This window comes from Hyperolius riggenbachi, chromosome 7 (assembly GCF_040937935.1).
Source record: "Hyperolius riggenbachi isolate aHypRig1 chromosome 7, aHypRig1.pri, whole genome shotgun sequence".
NCBI classification, from domain to species: Eukaryota; Metazoa; Chordata; class Amphibia; order Anura; family Hyperoliidae; genus Hyperolius; species Hyperolius riggenbachi.
The window spans coordinates 49,051,455-49,076,081 of NC_090652.1; the positions used below are offsets into that span (position 1 = coordinate 49,051,455).

Consider the following 24,627-nt stretch of genomic DNA (forward strand, 5'->3'; position numbering starts at 1 on the left):
GTCACTGCTGGAGCCTCTACAGTCCTGTAGAGCTCGTTGCTGAGAGACAGAAGGTCTGTGGTGCGCTTGCTGCTGGATGCAGGCACCTGCTGCTGCCTCTGTGCTGGATGGAAAGGGGGGGTGGAAGGCTGGGGGAAGGCTTCCTCCAAGCGCTCAACAAGGGCCTGCTGCAAGCTCCTTATTTGTTGCGCTGGGTCTCCTCCTGCAGGAGGCAGGAACTGGCTCAACTTCCCCTTGAGGCGCGGGTCCAACATCATGCTGATCCAGATGTCCTCCCTCTGCTTCATCTGGATCACCCTGGGGTCCCTGCGCAGGCACCTCAGCATGTGCGCTGCCATTGGGAAGAGGCGGGCCACATGTGCTGGCACATCGACGGCAGTGCTGTCCTCATCCTCCTCCTCTGCCGCCTCATCCTCTCTCCACCCCCGCACCAACTCAGCTGCACTGTGCTGATCCCCCTCATCAGCAGCAAGGTCAGGGACCTCCACCAAGTCCTCCTCCCCCTCAGAGGTGGACTGTGCAGCTGCATGCCGCTCCTGCTGGGCCAAGGCTGCCGCTCCCTGTTCCAGCAAAGCATCGAGGGCCCTCTCCAGCAGACAAACCAGGGGCACCCACTCGCACACCATATCATGGTCCCTGCTCACCATGTTGGTGGCCTGTAGAAAGGGAGCCAGCACTAAGCACACCTGCTGCATGTGCCCCCAGTCATCATCGGGGACGATGGACGGGATGTTGCTGGTCTTGTCCCTTTTCTGAGCGGCGGACACAGTGGCCAGGGCAAGGTACTGGTTGACAGCGTGCTTCTGTTCAACCAGACGCTCCAACATCGCCAGGGTGGAGTTCCAGCGAGTTGGAACATCAAGGATCAGCTGATGGCGTGGAAGCTCCAGCTCCTTTTGCACGTCTTCCAGGCTCGCAGAGGCTGCAGGCGAGCACCGGAAGTGACGCACAACATTCCTTGCCGTTTCCAGCAGTTCGCCCATCCCCTGGTAGGTGCGCAAGAACTTCTGCACCACCAGGTTCAGCACGTGGGCAAGACAGGGGATGTGGGTCAGGTTTCCCCTGTCGATTGCGGCAACCAGATTGGCCCCATTGTCGGCCACCACCTCTCCGACTCTGAGGCCTCTGGGGGTCAGCCAACTCCTCTCTTGCTCCTGGAGTTTGGCCAACACATGGGTTGCCGTCAGCTTGGTCTTCCCAAGGCTGACCAACTGCAGCAGCGCTTGGCAGTGGCGTGGCTTCACGCTGCTGCTGAGGCGGGGGGGTTGGCCAGGTGTGCCAGAGGATGGCAGAGGATCGGAGGAACCTGCTGCAGTTCCCCTGACCCTGCGGGATGGCACCACCCACTGTGTTGCTGCTGCTGCTGTGCCCGCTGCTGCTCTCCCATCCTCACCCCCCTTCCACCAAGATGACCCAGTGGACAGTGAAGGACAGGTAGCGGCCTGTCCCGAAGCGGCTGCTCCAGGAGTTCATGGTGACGTGGACCCTTTCACCAACCACGTGCTCCAGCCCTCGCTCCACATTGGCCATGACAAAGCGGTGCAGTGCAGGCATGACCTGGAGGGCAAAGAAGTGTCTGCTGGGGAGCTGCCAGTCTGGGGCTGCTCACAAAAACTATAAGGTCTTTTTGAAAACTTTTTGTTGCATCTTGTTCAGGAGATTCTGCTTAACAAACCCTGAAAATTTGGTGTTTCTAGGACTTACGGGGGCTTTGCTATTAACCGCTAAAGTCGGCGGATTTTTACTGTAATGTAAATGCAGAAAATAGGCAGGTGCAGATTTTCTGCATTTTACATTACAGTAAAAATCTGCCGACTTTAGCGGTTAATAGCAAAGGGTTTATTAAACAGATCTCCTGAACAAGCTGCAAAAAAAAGTTTTCAAAAAGATCTTATAGTTTTTGAGAAAATCGATGTTAAAGTCGGGCAGAATTTCCGCGATTTCCAGCGGAAATTCCGCGATTTCCGGCGGAAATCCGCCTAATGCACTTGCATTACCGATTTCCGCATTCCGATGCGGAAATGCAATTTCCGATCGGAATTTCAGAAATTGCATTTCCGTGGAATCCGAATGAGCATCCCTACACGCATGTCGCTCCCCTCCTGCACGAGCGTGTACGGCAGGAGTTGGGAGCACATGGCCCGTGCCAGCAAGCCGTTCAGCTGCCGCACGCGATGGCTGCTGGGAGGCAGAGCCCAAACCACCCCCTGGAAGGACTTGCTCAAAAGGCTCTGGTGTCGCCTTTTGCTGGCACGGGAATCACTGGAGGGAGCAGAGGAGGCCACTGAGGACTGGCTGCCAGAACAGGCCTCAGTGTCGGCGGCAGGAGTTGCAGAGGGGGGAGGAGCAGTGCGTTTCCGCACTCCTGCTGATGGTGCTGGAGGAGCAGGAGGGCGGGTGGCTGCTATTGCTGCTGCTGCTGCTGCTGAAGGCTGTGCAGTGGTGGGTGTGGTGCCACTGCCAGCGCCAGATGCCTTCAACCTCTTGAACTCCTCATGCTGGTGGTAATGTTTAGCAGCAAGATGGTTCAGAAGAGAGCTGGTGCTGAACTTTAAGGGGTCTGCACCCCTGCTCAGCTTCCGCTGACAGTGGTTGCAAGTGGCGTACTTGCTGTCAACTGTGGGCATGGTGAAAAATTGCCAGATTGGTGACGTGAAATACCCCCTACGGACTGGAGCCGCTGCTGCCTGTCTCCCTGTGGTGGTTGGGGGGGGGGGCTTGGGTGCGGCTGGTGGTGGTACTGGCAGATGCTGCTGCTGCTGAGCCTGAGACACCAGCAGGCTGTGGGACCTGCCTACTGCTGCCAATGCTTGCAATGATGCGCCTCCTTGCAAGGCCCACAAGCGCATCCTCCTCCTCCTCCTCAGAGCTGCTGATGATGACCTCCCCAGGAGCTGGTGGCACCCAGTCTTTGTCCGTCACAGTGTCATCATCATCATCATCATCCTCCCCCTCCTGAAACATGTCCTGCTGGGATGATGACCCCCCAAACTCCTCTCCTGATGCCTGGATGGGCTGCTTGACTGTCGCCACAGTCTTGCTGTCCAATCCCTCATCCCCCAAAGTGCCCATCAGCATCTCCTCCTCAAAATCACCAACAACAGCAGACAATTACCTCATGATGCCTGGGGTTAAAATACTGCTGAATGACAGGTCGCCAACTTGTGACGGTGAACTGGCCTCCTCCCCAGGCCCTGCTGCGCGGCTGCTGCAAACAGGGGTGGTGGTGGTGGTGGTGGTGAGGGTGGAGGCCTCGGATGCAGAGCTGATGGCGGGCTGCTCATCCTCCGTCATCAGTTGCATCACAGTGGCTGCATCCTTTTCCTCAATGGGACGTTTCCGACCCGGCTGGAGGAAAATAGGAGCAGGTACTACACGCTGCTGCTGCTGTGTCTCTGCAGCGTGAGTTGCAGATGCTCCTGCTGGGCGCCCAAGGCGTCCACGGCCAGTGGCTATAGGCGGAATGTTAGCCACTGACGCAGCTGCTGCAGAACTGTGCGTGGTGGCGCGGCTTGCCACAATGCTGCTCCCTCTCCTCCTGATTCCCTTGCTGCCCTTCCCCTTGCCCAAACCGCGCTGGCTGCCACTTCCAGACATCTTAGATGTTTTGGGCGTAAACAAAAAAGTTTTTTAAAAGGGCGGGTGAAAAAGTGGGGTACTTTAATGGAGTGGGTTGGTGGGTGAGGTGACACTAATCACTAAGTGATTAGATTGCTAAGTGATTACTAGTAGTGTTGGGTGAACACCTGGATGTTCGGGTTCGCGAACGTTCGCCGAACATGGCCGCGATGTTCGGGTGTTCGCGCCGAACTCCGAACATAATGGAAGTCAATGGGGACCAGAACTTTCGTGCTTTCTAAAGCTTCCTTACATGCTACATACCCCAAATTTGCAGGGTATGTGCACCTTGGGAGTGGGTACAAGAGGAAAAAAAACTATTTGAAAAAGAGCTTATAGTTTTTGAGAAAATTGATTGTAAAGTTTCAAAGGAAAAACTGTCTTTTAAATGCGGAAAATGTCATGTTTCTTTGCACAGGTAACATGCTTTTTGTCGCCATGCAGTCATAAATGTAATACAGATGAGAGGTTCAATAAACAGGGACCGGAAACGCTAACCCAGCAGCAGCACACGTGATGGAACAGGAGGAGGCGCAGGAGGAGAAGGCCACGCTTTTTGAGAGACAACAACCCATGCCTTGCATGAGGACAAAAAGCGTGCGGATATAGCAATGCTTTTTGCCGCCATGCAGTCATAAATGTAATACAGATGAGAGGTTCAATAAACAGGGACCGGAAACGCTAACCCAGCAGCAGCACACATGATGGAACAGGAGGAGGCGCAGGAGGAGAAGGACACGCTTTTTGAGACGCAACCACCCAGGCCTTGCATGAGGACAAAAAGCGTGCGGATATAGCAATGCTTTTTGCCGCCATGCAGTCATAAATGTAATACAGATGAGAGGTTCAATAAACAGGGACCGGAAACGCTAACCCAGCAGCAGCAGCAGCACACGTGATGGAACAGGAGGAGGCGCAGGAGGAGAAGGCCACGCTTTTTGAGACACAACAACCCAGGCCTTGCATGAGGACAAAAAGCGTGCGGATATAGCAATGCTTTTTGCTGCCATGCAGTCATAAATGTAATACAGATGAGAGGTTCAATAAACAGGGACCGGAAACGCTAACCCAGCAGCAGCACACGTGATGGAACAGGAGGAGGCGCAGGAGGAGAAGGCCACGCTTTTTGAGACGCAACCACCCAGGCCTTGCATGAGGACAAAAAGCGTGCGGATATAGCAATGCTTTTTGCCGCCATGCAGTCATAAATGTAATACAGATGAGAGGTTCAATAAACAGGGACCGGAAACGCTAACCCAGCAGCAGCACACGTGATGGAACAGGAGGAGGCGCAGGAGGAGAAGGCCACGCTTTTTGAGACGCAACCACCCAGGCCTTGCATGAGGACAAAAAGCGTGCGGATATAGCAATGCTTTTTGCCGCCATGCAGTCATAAATGTAATACAGATGAGAGGTTCAATAAACAGGGACCGGAAACGCTAACCCAGCAGCAGCACACGTGATGGTACAGGAGGAGGCGCAGGAGGAGAAAGCCACGCTTTTTGAGACACAACAACCCAGGCCTTGCATGAGGACAAAAAGCGTGCGGATATAGCAATGCTTTTTGCCGCCATGCAGTCATAAGTGTAATACAGATGAGAGGTTCAATAAACAGGGACCGGAAACGCTAACCCATCACAGATGTTCATTGTTCATGTTACTTGGTTGGGGTCAGGAGTGCTGCGTAGTCGTTTCCAATCCAGGATTGATTCATTTTAACCACTTCAGCCTACAGCTTCGAAAATCTTATGCATCCGAGCAATGTTCACCTCCCATTCATTCGCGAAAAACTTTATCGCTACTTATCAAAATTAATTGATCTATATCTCGTTTTTTCCGCCACTAATTAGGCTTTCTTTGGGTAGTACATTTTGCTAAGAGGCACTTTACTGTAAATGCATTTTAACAGGAAGATTAAGATAGAAATGGAAAAAAATCATTATTTCTCAGTTTTTGGCCATTATAGTTTAAAATTAATACATGCTACAGTAATTAAAACCTATGCATTTTATGTGCAAATTTGTCCCGCTTATTACACCGTTTAAATTACGTCCCTATCACAATTTATGGTGCTGATATTTTATTTAGAAATAAAGGTGCATTTTTTCAATTTGCGTCCATCACTATTTACAAGCTTATAATTTTAAAAAAATTAATAAGATACTCTCTTGACATGTATATTTAAAAAGCTCAGACCCTTAGGTAACTATTCATGTAGTTTTTTTTTTTTTTTAATTGTAATTTTTTTTATTTTTTTTTAATACAAAAATGTATTTGGGTAATTTTACTTTGTGAGGGAAACTGCTAATTTTAGATGTAATATAATGTATTTTTTTATTTAATAAAAGTATGTGGGTGCAGTTTACTATTTGGCCACAAGATGGCCACATTCAAAAAATTCCTGGATGCGAACAATGTCACATCTAGGAACTAAAATGAAGAGAAGAAGTTTCCTGGGGGCAGAAATACCACGCTCTCTGATGAGAAAGCGTCGGTATTTCTGCCAGGGACTTAGATCGGTGAATGGGAATTATATTCCCATTCACTGATCGGGGGGGCAGCGGGAGGCAGCGGGAGCGTGCTCGGGCGCGCACCCGATCGCGCGCACCACACGGCTGCAGCACCACTGCCTATCTGGACGGATATATGCGTCCAGATATGGCGAAGTGGTTAATTTGAGTCAGACGGTCTGCATTTTCTGTGGAGAGGCGGATACGCTGATCTGTGACGATGCCTGAAACAGCGTTCCGACATAACGCTGGCTGCCGGGCAAGCCAGCACCTCTATTGCGTACATTGCCAGTTCGTGCCAGGTGTCTAGCTTCGATACCCAATAGTTGAAGGGTGCAGATGGATTGTTCAACACAGCTACGCCATCTGACATGTAGTCCTTGACCATCTTCTCCAGGCGATCGGTGTTGGAGGTGGATGTACACGCTTGCTGTTCTGTGGGCTGCTGCATGGGTGTCAGAAAATTTTCCCACTCCAAGGACACTGCCGATACCATTCCCTTTTGGGCACTAGCTGCGGCTTGTGTTGTTTGCTGCCCTCCTGGTCGTCCTGGGTTTGCGGAAGTCAGTCTGTTGGCATACAACTGGCTAGAGGAGGGAGAGGATGTCAATCTCCTCTCTAAAGTCTCCACAAGGGCCTGCTGGTATTCTTCCATTTTGACCTGTCTGATTTTTTTTTCAAGCAGTTTTGGAACATTGTGTTTGTACCGTGGATCCAGAAGGGTATAAACCCAGTAATTGGTGTTGTCCTGAATGCGCACAATGCGTGGGTCGCGTTCAATGCAGTCTAGCATGAATTGAGCCATGTGTGCCAGAGTCCTGCCAGAACCATCATCATCCTCTTGTGGGCGTTGTGATTGTTGTGATGCATCATAGTCGTCACCTTCTTCCTGGTCTGCTTCTGCTGACCATTCGCGCTGAATTGTGGAAGTCCAACGTGCACCGCTCTGGCCCTCGTCAGTGGTGGCATGAAATTCCTGCTCCAACTCCAGCTGTTCCTCCTCCTCTTCTTCGTCATAGCTGCTGGGGCCAGCGTTCCCTGAGGCGGATGGCCTGATGTTGGTACCATCACGCTGATCGTTTTCTCCTTCAGATTCCCCCTGTTGCATCATGACAGCTGTTTCCTTGATTTTCAACATTGACTTCTTCAGTAAACACAGCAGTGGTATGGTAATGCTGACTGAAGAGTTGTCACTGCTCACAAGCAACGTGGATTGCTCAAAATTTTGGAGGACTTGGCAGAGGTCCAACATGTTGGCCCAATCGGATCCACAGAAGCTTGGCAGCTGTCCGGATGCGCCTCGGTACTGCGCCGTCATGTACTGGACCACTGCACTCTTCTGCTCACAAAAGCGGGCTAGCATGTGCAGCGTAGAATTCCAGCGCGTAGGGACATCACACAGCAAGCGATGGTGGAGGAGATTGAAGCGCTCCTGCATCTTGGCGAGTGCCCCCGAAGCAGTACTGGAAGTTCTACAACGTTTGGCCACTCGTCGCACCTTCAACAGAAGATCGGCCACGCCTGGGTATGTCCTCAGGAACCGCTGAACTACTAGGTTCATCACGTGCGCCAGGCAAGGGATGTGTGTCAGCTTAGCCAACCTTAAAGCGCGAATGAGATTACTCCCATTATCACACACAACCATGCCCGGTTTCAGGTCCAGCGGTGCCAGCCACAAATCCGTCTGTTCCTTTATTCCCCTCCAAATTTCCTCCCCTGTGTGCTGCTTATCCCCAAGGCAGATCAGCTTCAGCAATGCTTGCTGACGCATGCCAACAGCTGTGCTGCACTGCTTCCACGATCCTACTGCTGCTGGGTTAGCGTTTCCGGATGAGGTACAGCTTTGAGATGCGTTGGAGGAGAAGGAGTCAGAGAGGTAGGTGCTGCTGTTGTTATCCAGTGGGAGGGACGGCGGTGCAGCTGTTTGCGGCGTGGGCAACACCCGCGCCGTAGCAGGTGAGGAATCGCTGCCAGGCTCCACAAGGTTCACCCAGTGCGTGGTAAGGGAGATGTATCGACCCTGGCTGAATGCACTCGTCCAGGTTAGAGTTGGGCCGAACGGTTCGCCTGCGAACGGTTCCATGCGAACTTCTGTGGTTCGCGTTCGCGTCCCGCAGGCGAACCTTTGCGGAAGTTCGGTTCGCCCCATAATGCACATGGAGGGTCAACTTTGACCCTCTACATCACAGTCAGCAGGCCCAGTGTAGCCAATTAGGCTATACTAGCCCCTGGAGCCCCACCCCCCTTATATAAGGCAGGCAGCGGTGGCCATTATGGTCACTCGTGTGCCTGCATTAGTGAGAGTAGGGCGAGCTGCTGCAGACTGTCTCTCATAGGGAAAGATTAGTTAGGCTTAGCTTGTTCCTGGCTGCATACCTGTTCTGTGAACCCACCACTGCATACCTGTACTGTGAACCCACCACTGCATACCTGTTCAGTGAACCAACCACTGCATACCTGTTGTGTTCAGTGAACCTGCCACTGCATACCTGTTCTGTTCAGAGGACCCGCCACTGTATACCTGTTTAGTGAACCCGCCACTGCATACCTGTTGTGTTCAGTGAACCTGCCACTGCATACCTGTTCTGTGAACCCGCCACTGCATACCTGTTCTGTTCAGTGGACCCGCCATTGTATACCTGTTGTGTTCAGTGAACCCGCCACTGTATACCTGTTCAGTGAACCCGCCACTGCATACCTGTTCTGTTCAGTGAACCTGCCACTGCATACCTGTTCTGTGAACCCGGCACTGTATACCTGTACTGTTCAGTGAACCCGCCACTGCATACCTGTTCTGTTCAGTGGACCCGCTACTGTATACCTGTTCTGTTCAGTGAACCCGCCACTGTATACCTGTACTGTTCAGTGAACCCGCCACTGCATACCTGTTGTGTTCAGTGAACCTGCCACTGCCTACCTGTTCTGTGAACCCGCCACTGCATACCTGTTCTGTTCAGTGGACCCGCCACTGTATACCTGTTCTGTTCAGTGAACCCGCCATTGTATACCTGTTCAGTGAACCCGCCACTGCATACCTGTTCTGTTCAGTGAACCTGCCACTGCATACCTGTTCTGTGAACCCGCCACTGTATACCTGTACTGTTCAGTGAACCCGCCACTGCATACCTGTTCTGTTCAGTGGACCCGCTACTGTATACCTGTTCTGTTCAGTGAACCCGCCACTGTATACCTGTACTGTTCAGTGAACCCGCCACTGCATACCTGTTCTTTTCAGTGGACCCGCTACTGTATACCTGTTCTGTTCAGTGAACCCGCCACTGAATACCTGTTCTGTTCAGTGAACCTGCCACTGTATACCTGTTCTGTTCAGTGAACCCGCCACTGTATACCTGTTCAGTGAACCCGCCACTGCATACCTGTTGTGTTCAGTGAACCCGCCACTGTATACCTGTACTGTTCAGTGAACCCACCACTGCATACCTGTTGTGTTCAGTGAACCCGCCACTGCATACCTGTTGTGTTCAGTGAACCCGCCACTGTATACCTGTACTGTTCAGTGAACCCACCACTGCATACCTGTTGTGTTCAGTGAACCCGCCACTGCATACCTGTTCTGTTCAGTGAACCTGCCACTGCATACCTGTTCTGTGAACCCGCCACTGTATACCTGTACTGTTCAGTGAACCCGCCACTGCATACCTGTTCTGTTCAGTGGACCCGCTACTGTATACCTGTTCTGTTCAGTGAACCCGCCACTGTATACCTGTACTGTTCAGTGAACCCGCCACTGCATACCTGTTCTGTTCAGTGGACCCGCTACTGTATACCTGTTCTGTTCAGTGAACCCGCCACTGCATACCTGTTCTGTTCAGTGAACCTGCCACTGTATACCTGTTCTGTTCAGTGAACCCGCCACTGTATACCTGTTCAGTGAACCCGCCACTGCATACCTGTTGTGTTCAGTGAACCCGCCACTGTATACCTGTTCTGTTCAGTGGACCCGCTACTATATACCTGTTCTGTTCAGTGAACCCGCCACTGCATACCTGTTGTGTTCAGTGAACCCGCCACTGTATACCTGTACTGTTCAGTGAACACGCCACTGCATACCTGTTGTGTTCAGTGAACCCGCCACTGCATACCTGTTCTGTTCAGTGAACCTGCCACTGCATACCTGTTCTGTGAACCCGCCACTGTATACCTGTACTGTTCAGTGAACCCACAACTGCATACCTGTTCTGTTCAGTGGACCCGCTACTGTATACCTGTTCTGTTCAGTGAACCCGCCACTGTATATCTGTACTGTTCAGTGAACCCGACACTGCATACCTGTTCTGTTCAGTGAACCTGCCACTGCATACCTGTTCTGTGAACCCGCCACTGTATACCTGTTCTGTTCAGTGAACCCGCCACTGTATACCTGTTCTGTTCAGTGAACCCGCCACTGTATACCTGTTCTGTTCAGTGGACCTGCTACTGTATACCGGTTCTGTTCAGTGAACCCGCCACTGCATACCTGTTCTGTTCAGTGAACCCGCCACTGTATACCTGTACTGTTCAGTGAATCCGCCACTGCATACCTGTTCTGTTCAGTGAACCTGCCACTGCATACCTGTTCTGTGAACCCGCCACTGTATACCTGTTCTGTTCAGTGAACCCACCGCATCAGTGCGCATACCTGTGCAGTTAAGTGAACCCACCTACCTACGTGAGTGCACGCAGTGTGATATACCACTCCGTGCATACCCGATATGGACAAAACAGGTAGAGGAAGAGGTAGTGCCAGAGCCAGAGGAAGGCCACCCGGCAGGTCTGCGGGAGGTCGTGTAAATGTAATTTCGTGTGGACCTGGCCCACAGTACAGTGCTCGGAAGATGGCACGTCCCATCACCTCCCAAGATTGTCAGGACGTGGTTGAGTGTTTAGCGACACAGAACACCTCATCTTGCTCTGCCACCAGCGCTACTACTAGCACCATTTCCGCTGCATTTGACACTTCACAAGAATTATTTAGTGTTGAAATCACTGATGCACAGCCATTGTTGTTACAGCCAGATGAATTTTCACCAGCTCATATGTCTGAGTTACGTGTCAACACTATGGATGTAACATGTAAGGAGGATGAAGGACCTACTGATGGTGCATGTTTGGATTTGTCTGAGGCAAGCAAAGCTGGGCAGGATGATTATGATGATGACGATGATAGGGATCCTCTGTATGTTCCCAATAGAGGAGATGAAGAGGGGGACAGTTCAGAGGGGGAGTCAGAGAGTAGTAGGAGGAGAGAAGTTGCTGAAAGAAGCTGGGGCAGCTCTTCGTCAGAAACAGCTGGTGGCAGTGTCCGGCACCATGTATCGCCACCTATGTACAGCCAGCCAACTTGCCCTTCAGCATCAGCTGCTGAGGTCCCCATAGTGCCCACATCCCAGGGTGGCTCAGCGGTGTGGAAATTTTTTAATGTGTGTGCCTCAGATCGGACCAAAGCCATCTGTTCGCTCTGCCAACAAAAATTGAGCCGTGGAAAGGCCAACACTCACGTAGGGACAAGTGCCTTACGAAGGCACCTGGAGAAAAGGCACAAACAGCAATGGGATGGCCACCTGAGCAAAAGCAGCAGCAGCACACAAAAGAAAAGTCACCCTCCTTCTCCTCTTCCTCCTTCAGGTGCATCATCTGCTTCTGCCGCTTTCTCCCTTCCACCTTCACAGGCACCCTCCTCCACTCCGCCTCTGCCCTTGAGCGGTTCCTGCTCCTCTGCCCACAGCAGCAGTCAGGTGTCCGTGAAGGAAATGTTTGAGCGGAAGAAGCCAATTTCGGCCAGTCACCCCCTTGCCCGGCGTCTGACAGCTGGCGTGGCGGAACTGTTAGCTTGCCAGCTATTACCATACCGGCTGGTGGACTCTGAGGCCTTCCGTAAATTTGTGGCCATTGGAACACCGCAGTGGAAGATGCCAGGCCGCACTTATTTTTCGAGAAAGGCCATACCCCAACTGCACCGTGAAGTTGAGAGGCAAGTGGTGTCATCTCTTGCGAAGAGCGTTAGGTCAAGGGTACACCTGACCACGGATGGCTGGTCTGCCAAGCACGGGCAGGGCCGCTACATTACGTACACAGCCCATTGGGTCAACCTGGTGGTGAACGATGGCAAGCAGGGCACAGCGGACCAAATTGTGACACCTCCACGGCTTGCAGGCAGGCCTCCTGCCACCTCCTCTCCTCCTGCTACATGCTCTTCGCTGTCCTCCTCCTCCTTGGCTGAGTGGCAGTTCTCCTCTCCAGCTACACAGCCCCAGCTCCGCAGGGCCTATGCTGCATGCCAGGTAAGACAGTGTCACACCATCTTAGACATGTCTTGTCTCAAAGCGGAGAGTCACACTGGAGCTGCTCTCCTGGCTGCTCTTAAGAAACAGGTGGATGAGTGGCTGACCCCGCACCACCTGGAGATAGGCAACGTGGTGTGCGACAACGGCAGCAATCTGCTTGCCGCTTTGCATATGGGGAAGCTGACACACATACCCTGCATGGCACATGTCATGAATCTAGGTATTCAAAGATTTGTGGCACAGTACCCTGGCTTAGCGGATGTCCTGAAGCAGGCCAGGAAGTTCTGTGGGCATTTGAGGCGGTCTTACACAGCCATGGCACGCTTTGCGGAAATTCAGCGGAAAAACAACATGCCGGTGAGACGCCTCATTTGCGATAGCCCGACTCGCTGGAACTCGACCCTGCTCATGTTCTCCCGCCTGCTAGAACAGAAGAAAGCCGTCACCCACTACCTCTACAACTACAGTAGAATGAAACAGTCTGGGAAGATGGGGATGTTCTGGCCCGACAACTGGACACTGATGAAAAATGCATGCAGGCTCATGCGGCCGTTTGAGGAGGTGACCAACCTGGTGAGCCGCAGTGAGGGCACCATCAGCGACTTAATTCCCTATGCTTACTTCTTGGAGCGTGCTGTGCGTTGAGTGACGGATGAAGCTGCGAATGAGCGTGACCAGGAACCGTTACGGCAGGAACAGGCATGGGACCAATTTTCATCAGACCCAGCTGTTTCCTCAACACCTGCGGCAGCACAGAGGGGGGAGGAGGAGGAAGAAGAGAAGTCGTGTGCAGAAGATGAGTCAGACTCAGAGGATGATGAGCAAGGTGTTTCTTTGGGGGAGGAGGAGGAGGAGGGGACGGCGGCAGGAGAACGCCCGCAGCAGGTGTCGCAGGGGGCTTGTGCTGCTCAACCTTCCCGTGGTATTGTTCGCGGCTGGGGGGAGGAGGTTGACTTACGTGACGTCACTGAGGAAGAGCAAGAGGAGATGGAGGGTACTGGATCCGACTTTGTGCAGATGTCGTCTTTTATGCTGTCCTGCCTGTTGAGGGACCCCCGTATAAAAAACCTCAAGGGGAATGAGCTGTACTGGGTGGCCACACTACTAGACCCTCGGTACAGGCACAAAGTGGCGGACCTGTTACCAACTCACCGGAAGGTGGAAAGGATGCAGCACATGCAGAACCAGCTGTCAACTATGCTTTACAATGGCTTTAAGGGTGATGTGACAGCACAACGCCAGCAAGGTACCACTGCCACTAATCCTCCTCCCGTGTCCACGCAGTCAAAGACAGGACGCTCCAGCGATCTCATGGTGATGTCGGACATGCGGACGTTCTTTAGTCCAACTCCTCGCCGTAGCCCTTCCGGATCCACCCTAAACCAACGCTTGGAACGGCAGGTAGCCGACTACCTGGCCTTAAGTGTGGATGTAGACACTGCTGTGAACAGCGATGAGGAACCCTTGAACTACTGGGTGCGCAGGCTTGACCTGTGGCCAGTGCTGTCCCAATTTGCCATCCAACTTCTCTCCTGCCCTGCCGCAAGCGTCCTGTCAGAAAGGACCTTCAGCGCAGCTGGAGGCATTGTCACTGAGAAGAGAAGTCGCCTAAGTCACAAAAGTGTTAAGTACCTCACCTTTATCAAAATGAATGAGGCATGGATCCCGGAGGGCTGCTGCTCGCCCCAAGACTAAGTCAGTCCCCGCACACACAGCATCTCTGCCTGCACGCCGTGTGACTGGCTGCCTGGCCTGCCCCAAGAAGACTAAGTCGCTCCCAGTCCCTCCACACAGCATGTCTGCCTGCAGGCCGCTTGACTACCTTCTCCGCCACCACCAACAGGGTTCGGGACTCCAGGCAGATTGCTGAATTTTTTAGGCCGCTGCTAGCAGCGGCCGCTGTAATAATTTTTCTGGTGCATGTACATGACTGCCTAATTTTTCTGGCTGCACTGCGGGCAGCTGCAACAACAAAAGAAAAGGTATGTACATGCGCCCATTCCCCTTCGTGATCATTACCTTGCCGTGGTGAAGGGGCTTGCGTATCACAATTAAGCAATGACCGGCGCCTAGATGAGTGTCTCGGGGGGCACACAAAAGATAATAAGGTCGTTGCTTCATTGTGGTCAGACCAAATTTGAACAGCTGGACAGTCACTGTTCTGTCATTCAGCTACATCAGCCAGGCGACCATATGGGCTGTAAAGCCACCAAAACCTGCACTCTCGCCATGGTGCCTGCGCACCAGTCCAGCACGGCCGTCACTACACAAACAGCTGTTTGCGGTGCGTTACACGGTGAGTTTGTTGTGTCAGTGTGAAGCAGTACCTTAATTACACTACCTGATTGATGAATACACATGCAAGATGTTTTAAAGCACTTTAGGCCTGTCATTTAGCATCCAATGTGATTTCTGCCCTTAAAACGCTGCATTGCGTCAAATCCAGATTTTTCCCGGGGACTTTTGGCGTGTATCCCACTCCGCCATGCCCCCCTCCAGGTGTTAGACCCCTTGAAACATCTTTTCCATCACTTTTGTGGCCAGCATAATTTTTTTTTTTTTCAAAGTTCGCATCCCCATTGAAGTCTATTGCGGTTCACGAACTTTAACGCAAACCGAACGTTCCGCGAAAGTTCGCGAACCCGGTTCGCGAACCTAAAATCGGAGGTTCGGCCCAACTCTAGTCCAGGTGTCAGTGGTGAGGTGAACCTTGCAAGCAACGGCATTCTTCAAGCTTCGGGTTATTTTGCTGACCACGTGCTCATGCAACTCAGGCACTGCAGAGCGCGCAAAGTGGTAGCGGCTGGGAACCACGTAACGTGGGATGGCCACTGACATCATGCCCTTGAAGCTGTTTGTCTCCACCAATCGATATGGCAACATTTCGCAGGCCAGAAGCTTGGCTATGCTGGCTGTTACTGCCACGGCCCGGGGGTCATTTGCTGAAAATTTCCTCTTGCGCTCAAACATCTCCGAGACAGACAACTGAACCATAGGGCTGCACACTGAAGGGCTGTTGGTTGTTGTGTTTGATGAATACTGGGAGACCTCAAGAGCACTAGTCCGGAAAGTGACAGTGTCAGCGTCGTCTGATGTTTGTGAATGTTGTGAACCACGCAATGGCTGGGCTACTGCTGCTGCTGAGGAGGGTCTGGTGGTGAGTCTGGTGACCCCAAGGGAGGCAGTGTTGCTGGTACCCTGTCCTGGCGCCCACAGAGTGGGATGTTTGGATAGCATGTGGCGGGTCATGCTGGTGGTGGAGAGGTTGTTAATGTTTTTCCCCTTGCTCAGGCGGGTCTTGCACACCTTGCAAATCACCATGGTACCATCCTCACTGCAGTCTTCAAAGAAAGGCCAGACTTTGGAGCACCTGCCTTGCTGGCGATTTCTGTTTGCGCCTCTTTTGCGTCTCACTTGAACTTCCAGGCTTGTGGTGCCTGAAATTTCGCGTCGCCTACCTTGTGGCACAAGGCGAACTCGTGCAGCAGTGGGTTCTTCAACAGACTCATCTGTGCTGCTACGACGGCGATGTTCTCCTTCACATACAAAATCTGGGTCTGTGTCCACATTGTCCATACCCTCCGCCTCTTCCATCTCCTCAAACTCGTCATATGTGATTGTGGGCCGCCGCCGCCGTGGAGTAGAGCTCCCCAGAACAACCTCTGCGCAGCTCACTCCAACGTCGTCTTCCAGATCTTCTCGGCCGACTTCCTGCAATTGCAACCCCATCCTGCCCAACTTGCTCTGGGATTTGGGTTTCAAAGTCCTAGGACTCGCCTTGCATTTCAGTGCGCGGTGCATTGCCCACAGTTAATTGTTGTGAATCCGGGCACAACATTTCTGGCTGTTCCATTGACCTTTCAAAGGTGGAAGTTTGTTGGGCTGGGAATAGCTCCTGTGAATACCCCATTGTGTTCTGAGGTAATTCTTCGGACTGATTATCTGGCAGTTGTGTGCGTGGTGTCGCTGCCGGTTGTGTCAGCTTTGTGCCCACTGGCTCCTTGTAACTGGCTGAGGACTCGGACCTCGTGCGTGATGTGCTGGTGCTGCTTAACCCACTGCTGGACGCTTGAGAGGTCATCCAAGTAATTATCTGGTCCTGTTCTTTTGGATTTGTGAGGGTTGTTGTCCTGGACAACATGGGCGGTATTGAGTGGGTTTTCTTCGGTGCTCCCCTGTGGCCTGTACGTGAACCGTCAGGGGAAACACCTCTTCCCTTGCCCCTCCCTCTTTCACCGGATTTCTTCCTCATTTCACTTATCCTTAAAGTACACGCTGACTGGCAGCAGTCCAGTGGCAGTACAGAAATGCTATACAGTGGTGGGTGAGCGGTGTACTACTGTTCCCAGCAGCGACACAGAGCACAATGCTATACAGTGGCGGGTGAGCGGTGTACTACTGTTCCCAGCAGACACAGAGTGGCAGTAAACACAATGCTATATAGTGCTGGGTGAGCGGTGTACACAGAGTGGCAGTAAACACAATGCTGTATAGTGTGGGTGAGCGGTGTACTACTATTCCCAGCAGCGAGTCAGAGCACAATGCTATACAGTGGCGGGTGAGCGGTGTACTACTGTTCCCAGGAGACACAGAGTGGCAGTAAACACAATGCTATATAGTGCTGGGTGAGCGGTGTACACAAAGTGGCAGTAAACACAATGCTATATAGTGTGGGTGAGCGGTGTACTACTGTTCCCAGCAGCGAGTCAGAGCACAATGCTATACAGTGGTGGGTGAGCGGTGTACCACTATTCCCAGCAGACACAGAGTGGCAGTAAACACAATGCTATATAGTGCTGGGTGAGCGGTGTACACAGAGTGGCAGTAAACACAATGCTATATAGTGTGGGTGAGCGGTGTACTACTGTTCCCAGCAGCGAGTCAGAGCACAATGCTATACAGTGGTGGGTGAGCGGTGTACCACTATTCCCAGCAGCGAGTCAGAGCACAATGCTATACAGTGGCGGGTGAGCGGTGTACTAATGTTCCCAGGAGACACAGAGTGGCAGTAAACACAATGCTATATAGTGCTGGGTGAGCGGTGTACACAAAGTGGCAGTAAACACAATGCTATATAGTGTGGGTGAGCGGTGTACTACTGTTCCCAGCAGCGAGTCAGAGCACAATGCTATACAGTGGTGGGTGAGTGGTGTACCACTATTCCCAGCAGCGAGTCAGAGCACAATGCTATACAGTGGCGGGTGAGCGGTGTACTACTGTTCCCAGCAGACACAGAGTGGCAGTAAACACAATGCTATATAGTGCTGGGTGAGCGGTGTACACGAAGTGGCAGTAAACACAATGCTATATAGTGCTGGGTGAGCGGTGTACACAAATTGGCAGTAAATACAATGCTATATAGTGTGGGTGAGCGGTGTACTACTGTTCCCAGCAGCGAGTCAGAGCATAATGATATACAGTGGTGGGTGAGCGGTGTACCACTATTCCCAGCAGCGACACAGAGCACAATGCTATACAGTGACGGGTGAGCGGTTTACTACTGTTCCCAGCAGACACAGAGTGGCAGTAAACACAATGCTATATAGTGCTGGGTGAGCGGTGTACACAGAGTGGCAGTAAACACAATGCTATATAGTGTGGGTGAGCGGTGTACTACTGTTCCCAGCAGCGAGTCAGAGCACAATGCTATACAGTGGTGGGTGAGCGGTGTACTACTATTCCCAGCAGCGAGTCAGAGCACAATGCTATACAGTGGTGGGTGAGCGGTGTACCACTATTCCCAGCAGCGACACAGAGCACAATGCTATACAGTGACGGGTGAGCGGTGTACTACTGTTCCCAGCAGACACAGAGTGGCAGTAAACACAATGCTATATAGTGCTGGGTAAACGGTGTACACAGAGTGGCAGTAAACACAATGCTATACAGTGGTGGGTGAGCGGTGTACTACTGTTCCCAGCAGCGACACAGAGCACAATGCTATACAGTGGTGGGTGAGCGGTGTACCACTATTCCCAGCAGCGACACAGAGTGGCAGTAAACACAATGCTATACAGTGCTGGGTGAGCGGTGTACTACTGTTCCCAGCAGCAACATAATGACTGGGGGGACCCTGGCTAGCCTGGCTGGAGAGAGAACTACCCTGCCTGCCTACCCAAAGCTAAACCCACAGACAAATGGCGGAGAAATTACGTGGTTCGGGTATTTATTTACCCGAACCACGTGACCGTTCGGCCAATCAGAGCGCGTTCGGGTCCGAACCACGTGACCCGTTCGGCCAATCACAGCGCTAGCCGAACGTTCGGGGAACGTTCGGCCATGCGCTCTTAGTTCGGCCATGTGGCCGAACGGTTTGGCCGAACACCATCAGGTGTTCGGCCAAACTCGAACATCAACCGAACAGGGTGATGTTCTGCAAAACCCGAACAGTGGCGAACACTGTTCGCCCAACACTAATTACTAGTACAGTACAAATACAAAATACAATAATCAGTAATCAGTGAGTGTGAACAGTGAACAGTGAGTGTGTCCCCTAGTACACTAGTACAACTAGAAAATACAATAATCAGTAGTAATCAGATGATTCAGTAGAAGGAAATAGAGTGTGTGTACTGTACACTACAGACAGTGCACGCACACACACACGCAGGAGCTATGAACAGTGACAGTGACAGGGGCGTCGCTAGCCCTGTTTTAGGGGGGCACGTGCCCCCAATCTTTCCTGGGGTGCCACGGATCTCCCGGCCGCCGCTGCCCCCTCTGTCAGCGGCTCCCTCCAGCCGCCGCCGCCGCGTCTCAGACCTCAGGATCAGGCGGCGAGCCGGCGACCAATCGTGCGGGCGCTAGGACCCAGCGCCCGCACTGATATGCGGAAGTGACATCACTTCCGCATATCGAGCGGGTGCGTCCAGCGCCCGCTCGTACATCTGGTCGGGTCGCCGCTGATCCTGAGGTCTGCTGAGAGGTAGGGGGGGGAGCGGCGGCGGCGGCGGCTAGAGAGGGGGCCTCCCTGTCACTCACTCACTCACTCACTCACTCACTAAAGGGGCTCCCTGGCACGCACTCACTCCCTAAAGGGGCTCCCTGGCACTCACTCACTCCCTAAAGGGGCTCCCTGGCACTCACTCACTCCCTAAAGGGGTTCCCTGGCACTCACTCACTCCCTAAAGGGGCTCCCTGGCACTCACTCACTCCCTAAAGGGCCTCCCTGTCACTCACTCACTCACTCACTCACTAAAGGGGCTCCCTGGCACTCACTCACTCCCTAAAGGGGCTCCCTGGCACTCACTCCCTAAAGGGGCTCCCTGGCACTCACTCCCTAAAGGGGCTCCCTGGCACTCACTCACTCCCTAAAGGGGCTCCCTGGCACTCACTCACTCCCTAAAGGGGCTCCCTGGCACTCACTCACTCCCTAAAGGGGCTCCCTGTCACTCACTCACTCCCTAAAGGGGCTACCTGTCACTCACTCACTCCCTAAAGGGGCTACCTGTCACTCACTCACTCCCTAAAGGGGCTCCCTGGCACTCACTCACTCCCTAAAGGGGCTCCCTGTCACTCACTCACTCCCTAAAGAGGCTCCCTGGCACTCACTCACTCCCTAAAGGGGCTCCCTGGCACTCACTCACTCCCTAAAGGGGCTCCCTGGCACTCACTCACTCCCTAAAGGGGCTCCCTGGCACTCACTCACTCCCTAAAGGGGCTCCCTGGCACTCACTCACTCCCTAAAGGGGCTCCCTGGCACTCACTCACTCCCTAAAGGGGCTCCCTGTCACTCACTCACTCCCTAAAGGGGCTACCTGTCACTCACTCACTCCCTAAAGGGGCTCCCTGTCACTCACTCACTCCCTAAAGGGGCTCCCTGTCACTCACTCACTCCCTAAAGGGGCTCCCTGGCACTCACTCACTCCCTAAAGGGGCTCCCCTGGCACTCACTCACTCCCTAAAGGGGCTCCCCTGGCACTCACTCCCTAAAGGGGCTCCCCTGGCACGCACCCACTCCCTAAAGGGGCTCCCTGGCACGCACCCACTCCCTAAAGGGGCTCCCTGGCACGCACTCACTAAAGGGGCTCCCTGGCACGCACTCACTCACTAAAGGGGCTCCCTGGCACGCACTCACTCACTAAAGGGGCTCCCTGGCACGCACTCACTCACTAAAGGGGCTCCCTGGCACTCACTCACTCCCTAAAGGGCCTCCCTGTCACTCACTCACTCACTCCCTAAAGGGGCTCCCTGTCACTCACTCACTCCCTAAAGGGGCTCCCTGTCACTCACTCACTGCCTAAAGGGGCTCCCTGTCACTCACTCACTGCCTAAAGGGGCTCCCTGTCACTCACTCACTGCCTAAAGGGGCTTCCTGTCACTCACTCACTGCCTAAAGGGGCTTCCTGTCACTCACTCACTGCCTAAAGGGGCTCCCTGGCACTCACTCACTGCCTAAAGGGGCTTCCTGGCACTCACTCACTGCCTAAAGGGGCTTCCTGGCACTCACTCACTGCCTAAAGGGGCTTCCTGGCACTCACTCACTGCCTAAAGGGGCTTCCTGGCACTCACTCACTGCCTAAAGGGGCTCCCTGGCACTCACTCACTACCTAAAGGTGCTCCCTGTCACTCACTATCGGGGTCCCTGTCACTCACTACCTAACTGGAGGCGCCTGTCACTCACTAGCTAACCTGGGGGTCCCTGTCACTCACTACCTAACTTGGGGGGGCTACCATATTAAGGGGGCATTCTGCCTATTTATGTGAAATGCTGTCTATTTATGTGCCTCATGACTGCTGAATGTGTCTTGTTGGGAGCCTTATGATTTGTTGGGGGCCTCATGATTGCTGAATTTGTCTTGTTGGGGGCCTCATGATTTGTTGGGGGCCTCATGATTGCTGAATTTGTCTTGTTGGGGGCCTCATGATTGCTGAATTTGTCTTGTTGGGGGCCTCATGATTTGTTGGAGGCCTCATGATTGCTGAATTTGTCTTGTTGGGGGCCTCCTGATTTGTTGGGGGCCTCATGATTGCTGAATATGTCTTGTTGGGGGTCACATGATTGGTAACTGCGAGACTATGGGAAAAGCTGAATCCTTATCATATGAGACAATAGCATTAAACCTACTTTTTTAGCGTTTTAAAACAGAAAATAAAACTGGGAGGTTCTAAAAAATTGAATACATTTTTCAGGAGTAGGATGGATGAAATTGTTTATCTTCACAGTTTATTTTCAACTTGGATTTTCCATAATGTTCATGTATGAGTTAAAACGTTTGTACAGTATTTAGTTTAAATTGCTGTTGCCACTTTGCGATAGATACCGGTAAGTGACTTTTGGGTTGCAGTTTGGGCACTCGGCCTCCAAAAGGTTCGCCACCACTGTCCTAATCTGATGTCCCACCATTGCTAGGTTCATGTAAATTTGTCTCCACCCGTTACCACACCTATATTCTGGTCCATGGCCCACCCATTTTTTGGTGCGGCGCGATAAGCACGCCACACAACGTGATCGTCATATTTTTGGCACGCTAGCTGCAGTGTGCTGAATTCTGCTGCCTACAGTATGTACAGTATACGCTGTTCTCTAGTGCTTGCACTGTGTGCTGATTTACCTCCAGTGTGTACAGTGTAAGGTGTTACTCTGTGCCTTTATTGATTGTAAACCAGCTGTATTGTATGCTGATCCCTGCTACTTTCAGTATGTACAGTATTAGCTGTAAAGCCTGGTACACACATACAATTTTGATTAGCCAATTTTAGCTCTGTTCATAAAATTCATTGTCTGTTGGCCCACTTACTGCACGGGGGTGGGAAATTGGGGGTCAGTGATTGACCAATCAAAATTGTATGTGCGTATACATCTTTGATCTATGCCTATACTGATTGTAAATGATCGAAATAAAGGACAGGGGGCTCCGTCCAATATTTCGATGGGCAGGCCCGTTATCCGTAGCTTACACCGCTGCTAAGTTCATGTACATTTGGCCCCACCCATGGCCACGCCCACTCACCGCATGGCCACGCCCATTTTTTGGCGTGTACCTCCCCTCCTGGTGCCCACAGGTGCCACTGATCTCCAGGGTCCCTAGAAACGCCCCTGGACAGTGAGTGCCCCTAGTACAGTACAACTACAAAATACAATAATCAGTAGTAATTAAAGGACAACACAGGGTAGAATACACAGCAGAAATAGATGAGAAATAAACAGAGTACAGTCAGGAGGACAGCTGCCCACACAGGCAAGGCCCTGAGGCCTAAAGCTGTGTAAGCTTGCCTGCAGCAGCCGCTGTCTCTATGTAACACACAAACTACTAACTAAAATACAAACTCTATCTAGCTAACAACAATATAGGTGTGTATAGCAGGTGTATGTGAGCAAAAACGCTAGGTGATTGACCACAATAGAGTACTTGCTAAGCCAAAGCACAAAGGAGCAGATCTCTCTGTACAAGTCTCAAGCAAGGACGGAAAAACCTAACATGGCGGCCGCTATTTATAGGGTAGGGGGGCGGGCCAGGGTCCCCCTCTGTGATTGGCTGTCGTCAGAGGGCCTGGGAGCCCTCTGATTGGCTCTAAGGACATCAATCTGGGCTATGACGCTATTCGAGCTCGGTATTCGAGCTCGAATACCGCTGTTTGCTCGAATAGCTTGAATAGTGAATGGGATATTCGAGTGAACTCGAATAGCCCATTCGAATTGCTGCAGCTATTCGAGCTCGAATACCGAGCTCGAATAGCTGAAAAAGAGCTCGAATATTCGAGCTACTCGAATATTCGAGCTTTGCTGAGCATCCCTGATTAGAGGTATAAGTTAAGTTAGGGCAACCAATAAGGAAAAGGACTTAAAACAGCAATGAAAACAGTGTTGCATAGCCAAAGTACAAGCATGTCAGCGATGATTTTGATTCCAGCATAGTTGAATTTTCACACAGCAGGCCAAATGTGTTATCACAATTTCTCTTCTGATGATGACCTTTTCCATCTTTCAGGGTGACTCAGGTGGACCTCTTGTGTGTAAAGTTGGCGGTGTCTGGTACGAGGCTGGAATTGTGAGCTGGGGAGAGGGCTGTGCAGAAGCATACCGCCCTGGGGTGTACACCCTGGTCACAGCCTATCAAGCCTGGATCAGCAGCTATGTGCAAGTACCATTCTACAACGTGACCAACATGACCAATATTCTAACCCAAACAACTACAACAACAGCAACAGGAAAACCAAGAACAACAGTTGGAGGCATCTTCTTCAGCATCATAAACCCTCCAAGTCCAGATGACTCAGAGGGCATCTGTGCCCATAGACCCCACTGGACACTCCTCATTCTGGTTGCCTTTCTGCTGATCAATGGATAGCTAGCGGATAAACATATCATCCAACCCACCGGTTGAGCCACTGATATAATCCACTATCTGCTCCCAGGCCAGAGCAATTTTATCTGGGCACAATGACATTTTCAATTTTTTTTATCTTTTAGCTTAGCTATATTTCCGCTCATGCTGAATATCACCAGTGGAGTTTCTGGTAGAACAAGTGACTAAACCCATCAGTACTAGTGATGACTGATGAGCAAACATTTTCCATGATCATAATTTCACATCGCAATTTGCAATGAATGGAAAATCGTAATGTTAAATTTTAGGAAAAATCGTAATTCATTTTGTTTGTAACCGTAATCAGAAACCGTAATGTTGCAATTTTTGCATAATTTCATGTAATTTTGTGCCGATTTAACAATACCAAAGCCCCCATACATGCTATTGTCACCCAAAGTGCTGCATAAGTTAACCATTTAAAGGACCACTACCACAAAAAAATGTAAAATTTAAAACACGTAATCACATACAAATAAAAAGTACATTTCTTCCAAAGTAAAATGAGCCATAAATTACTTTTCTCTTATGTTGATGTCACTTACTGTAATACGCTTACCTTCTGAAAGGATATGTAGGTATATATATATATATATATATATATATATATATATATATATATATATATATATATATATATACATATATACATATATATATTAGTATATAGATCAATTTCATATACAAGCATACATGTATCTAATCAGTGTGATATTAAAGTGTCTTTAGAACAATCAGCCACACACACATCTGTGCAGGAAAGTCTGGCTGTATGAAACCAAGAATAGTCAAATTCTTCTTGCTGGGCAAAACCCCTAAGTGTCCCAAATGGGGACACCTGGAAGGTCATAAATAACATATTTCCCCGTGATCATTGAACTGTGTTATTTCTTGTAAATCACATGA

The 24,627-nt window shown here is 51.5% G+C and overlaps 1 protein-coding gene across 1 annotated transcript in view; it reads left to right on the forward strand.

Moving 5' to 3' along the window:
- LOC137526009 (serine protease 33-like) overlaps window positions 1-24,177 on the forward strand; it is a 48,880-nt gene extending 24,703 nt beyond the window's left edge. The window contains exon 5 of the mRNA XM_068247218.1: window positions 23,344-24,177. Coding sequence (XP_068103319.1) covers window positions 23,344-23,703 — 360 coding nt within the window. The 3' untranslated portion in view covers window positions 23,704-24,177. The remainder of the gene's footprint in view (window positions 1-23,343) is intronic.
- Window positions 24,178-24,627: the final 450 nt, after the last annotated feature.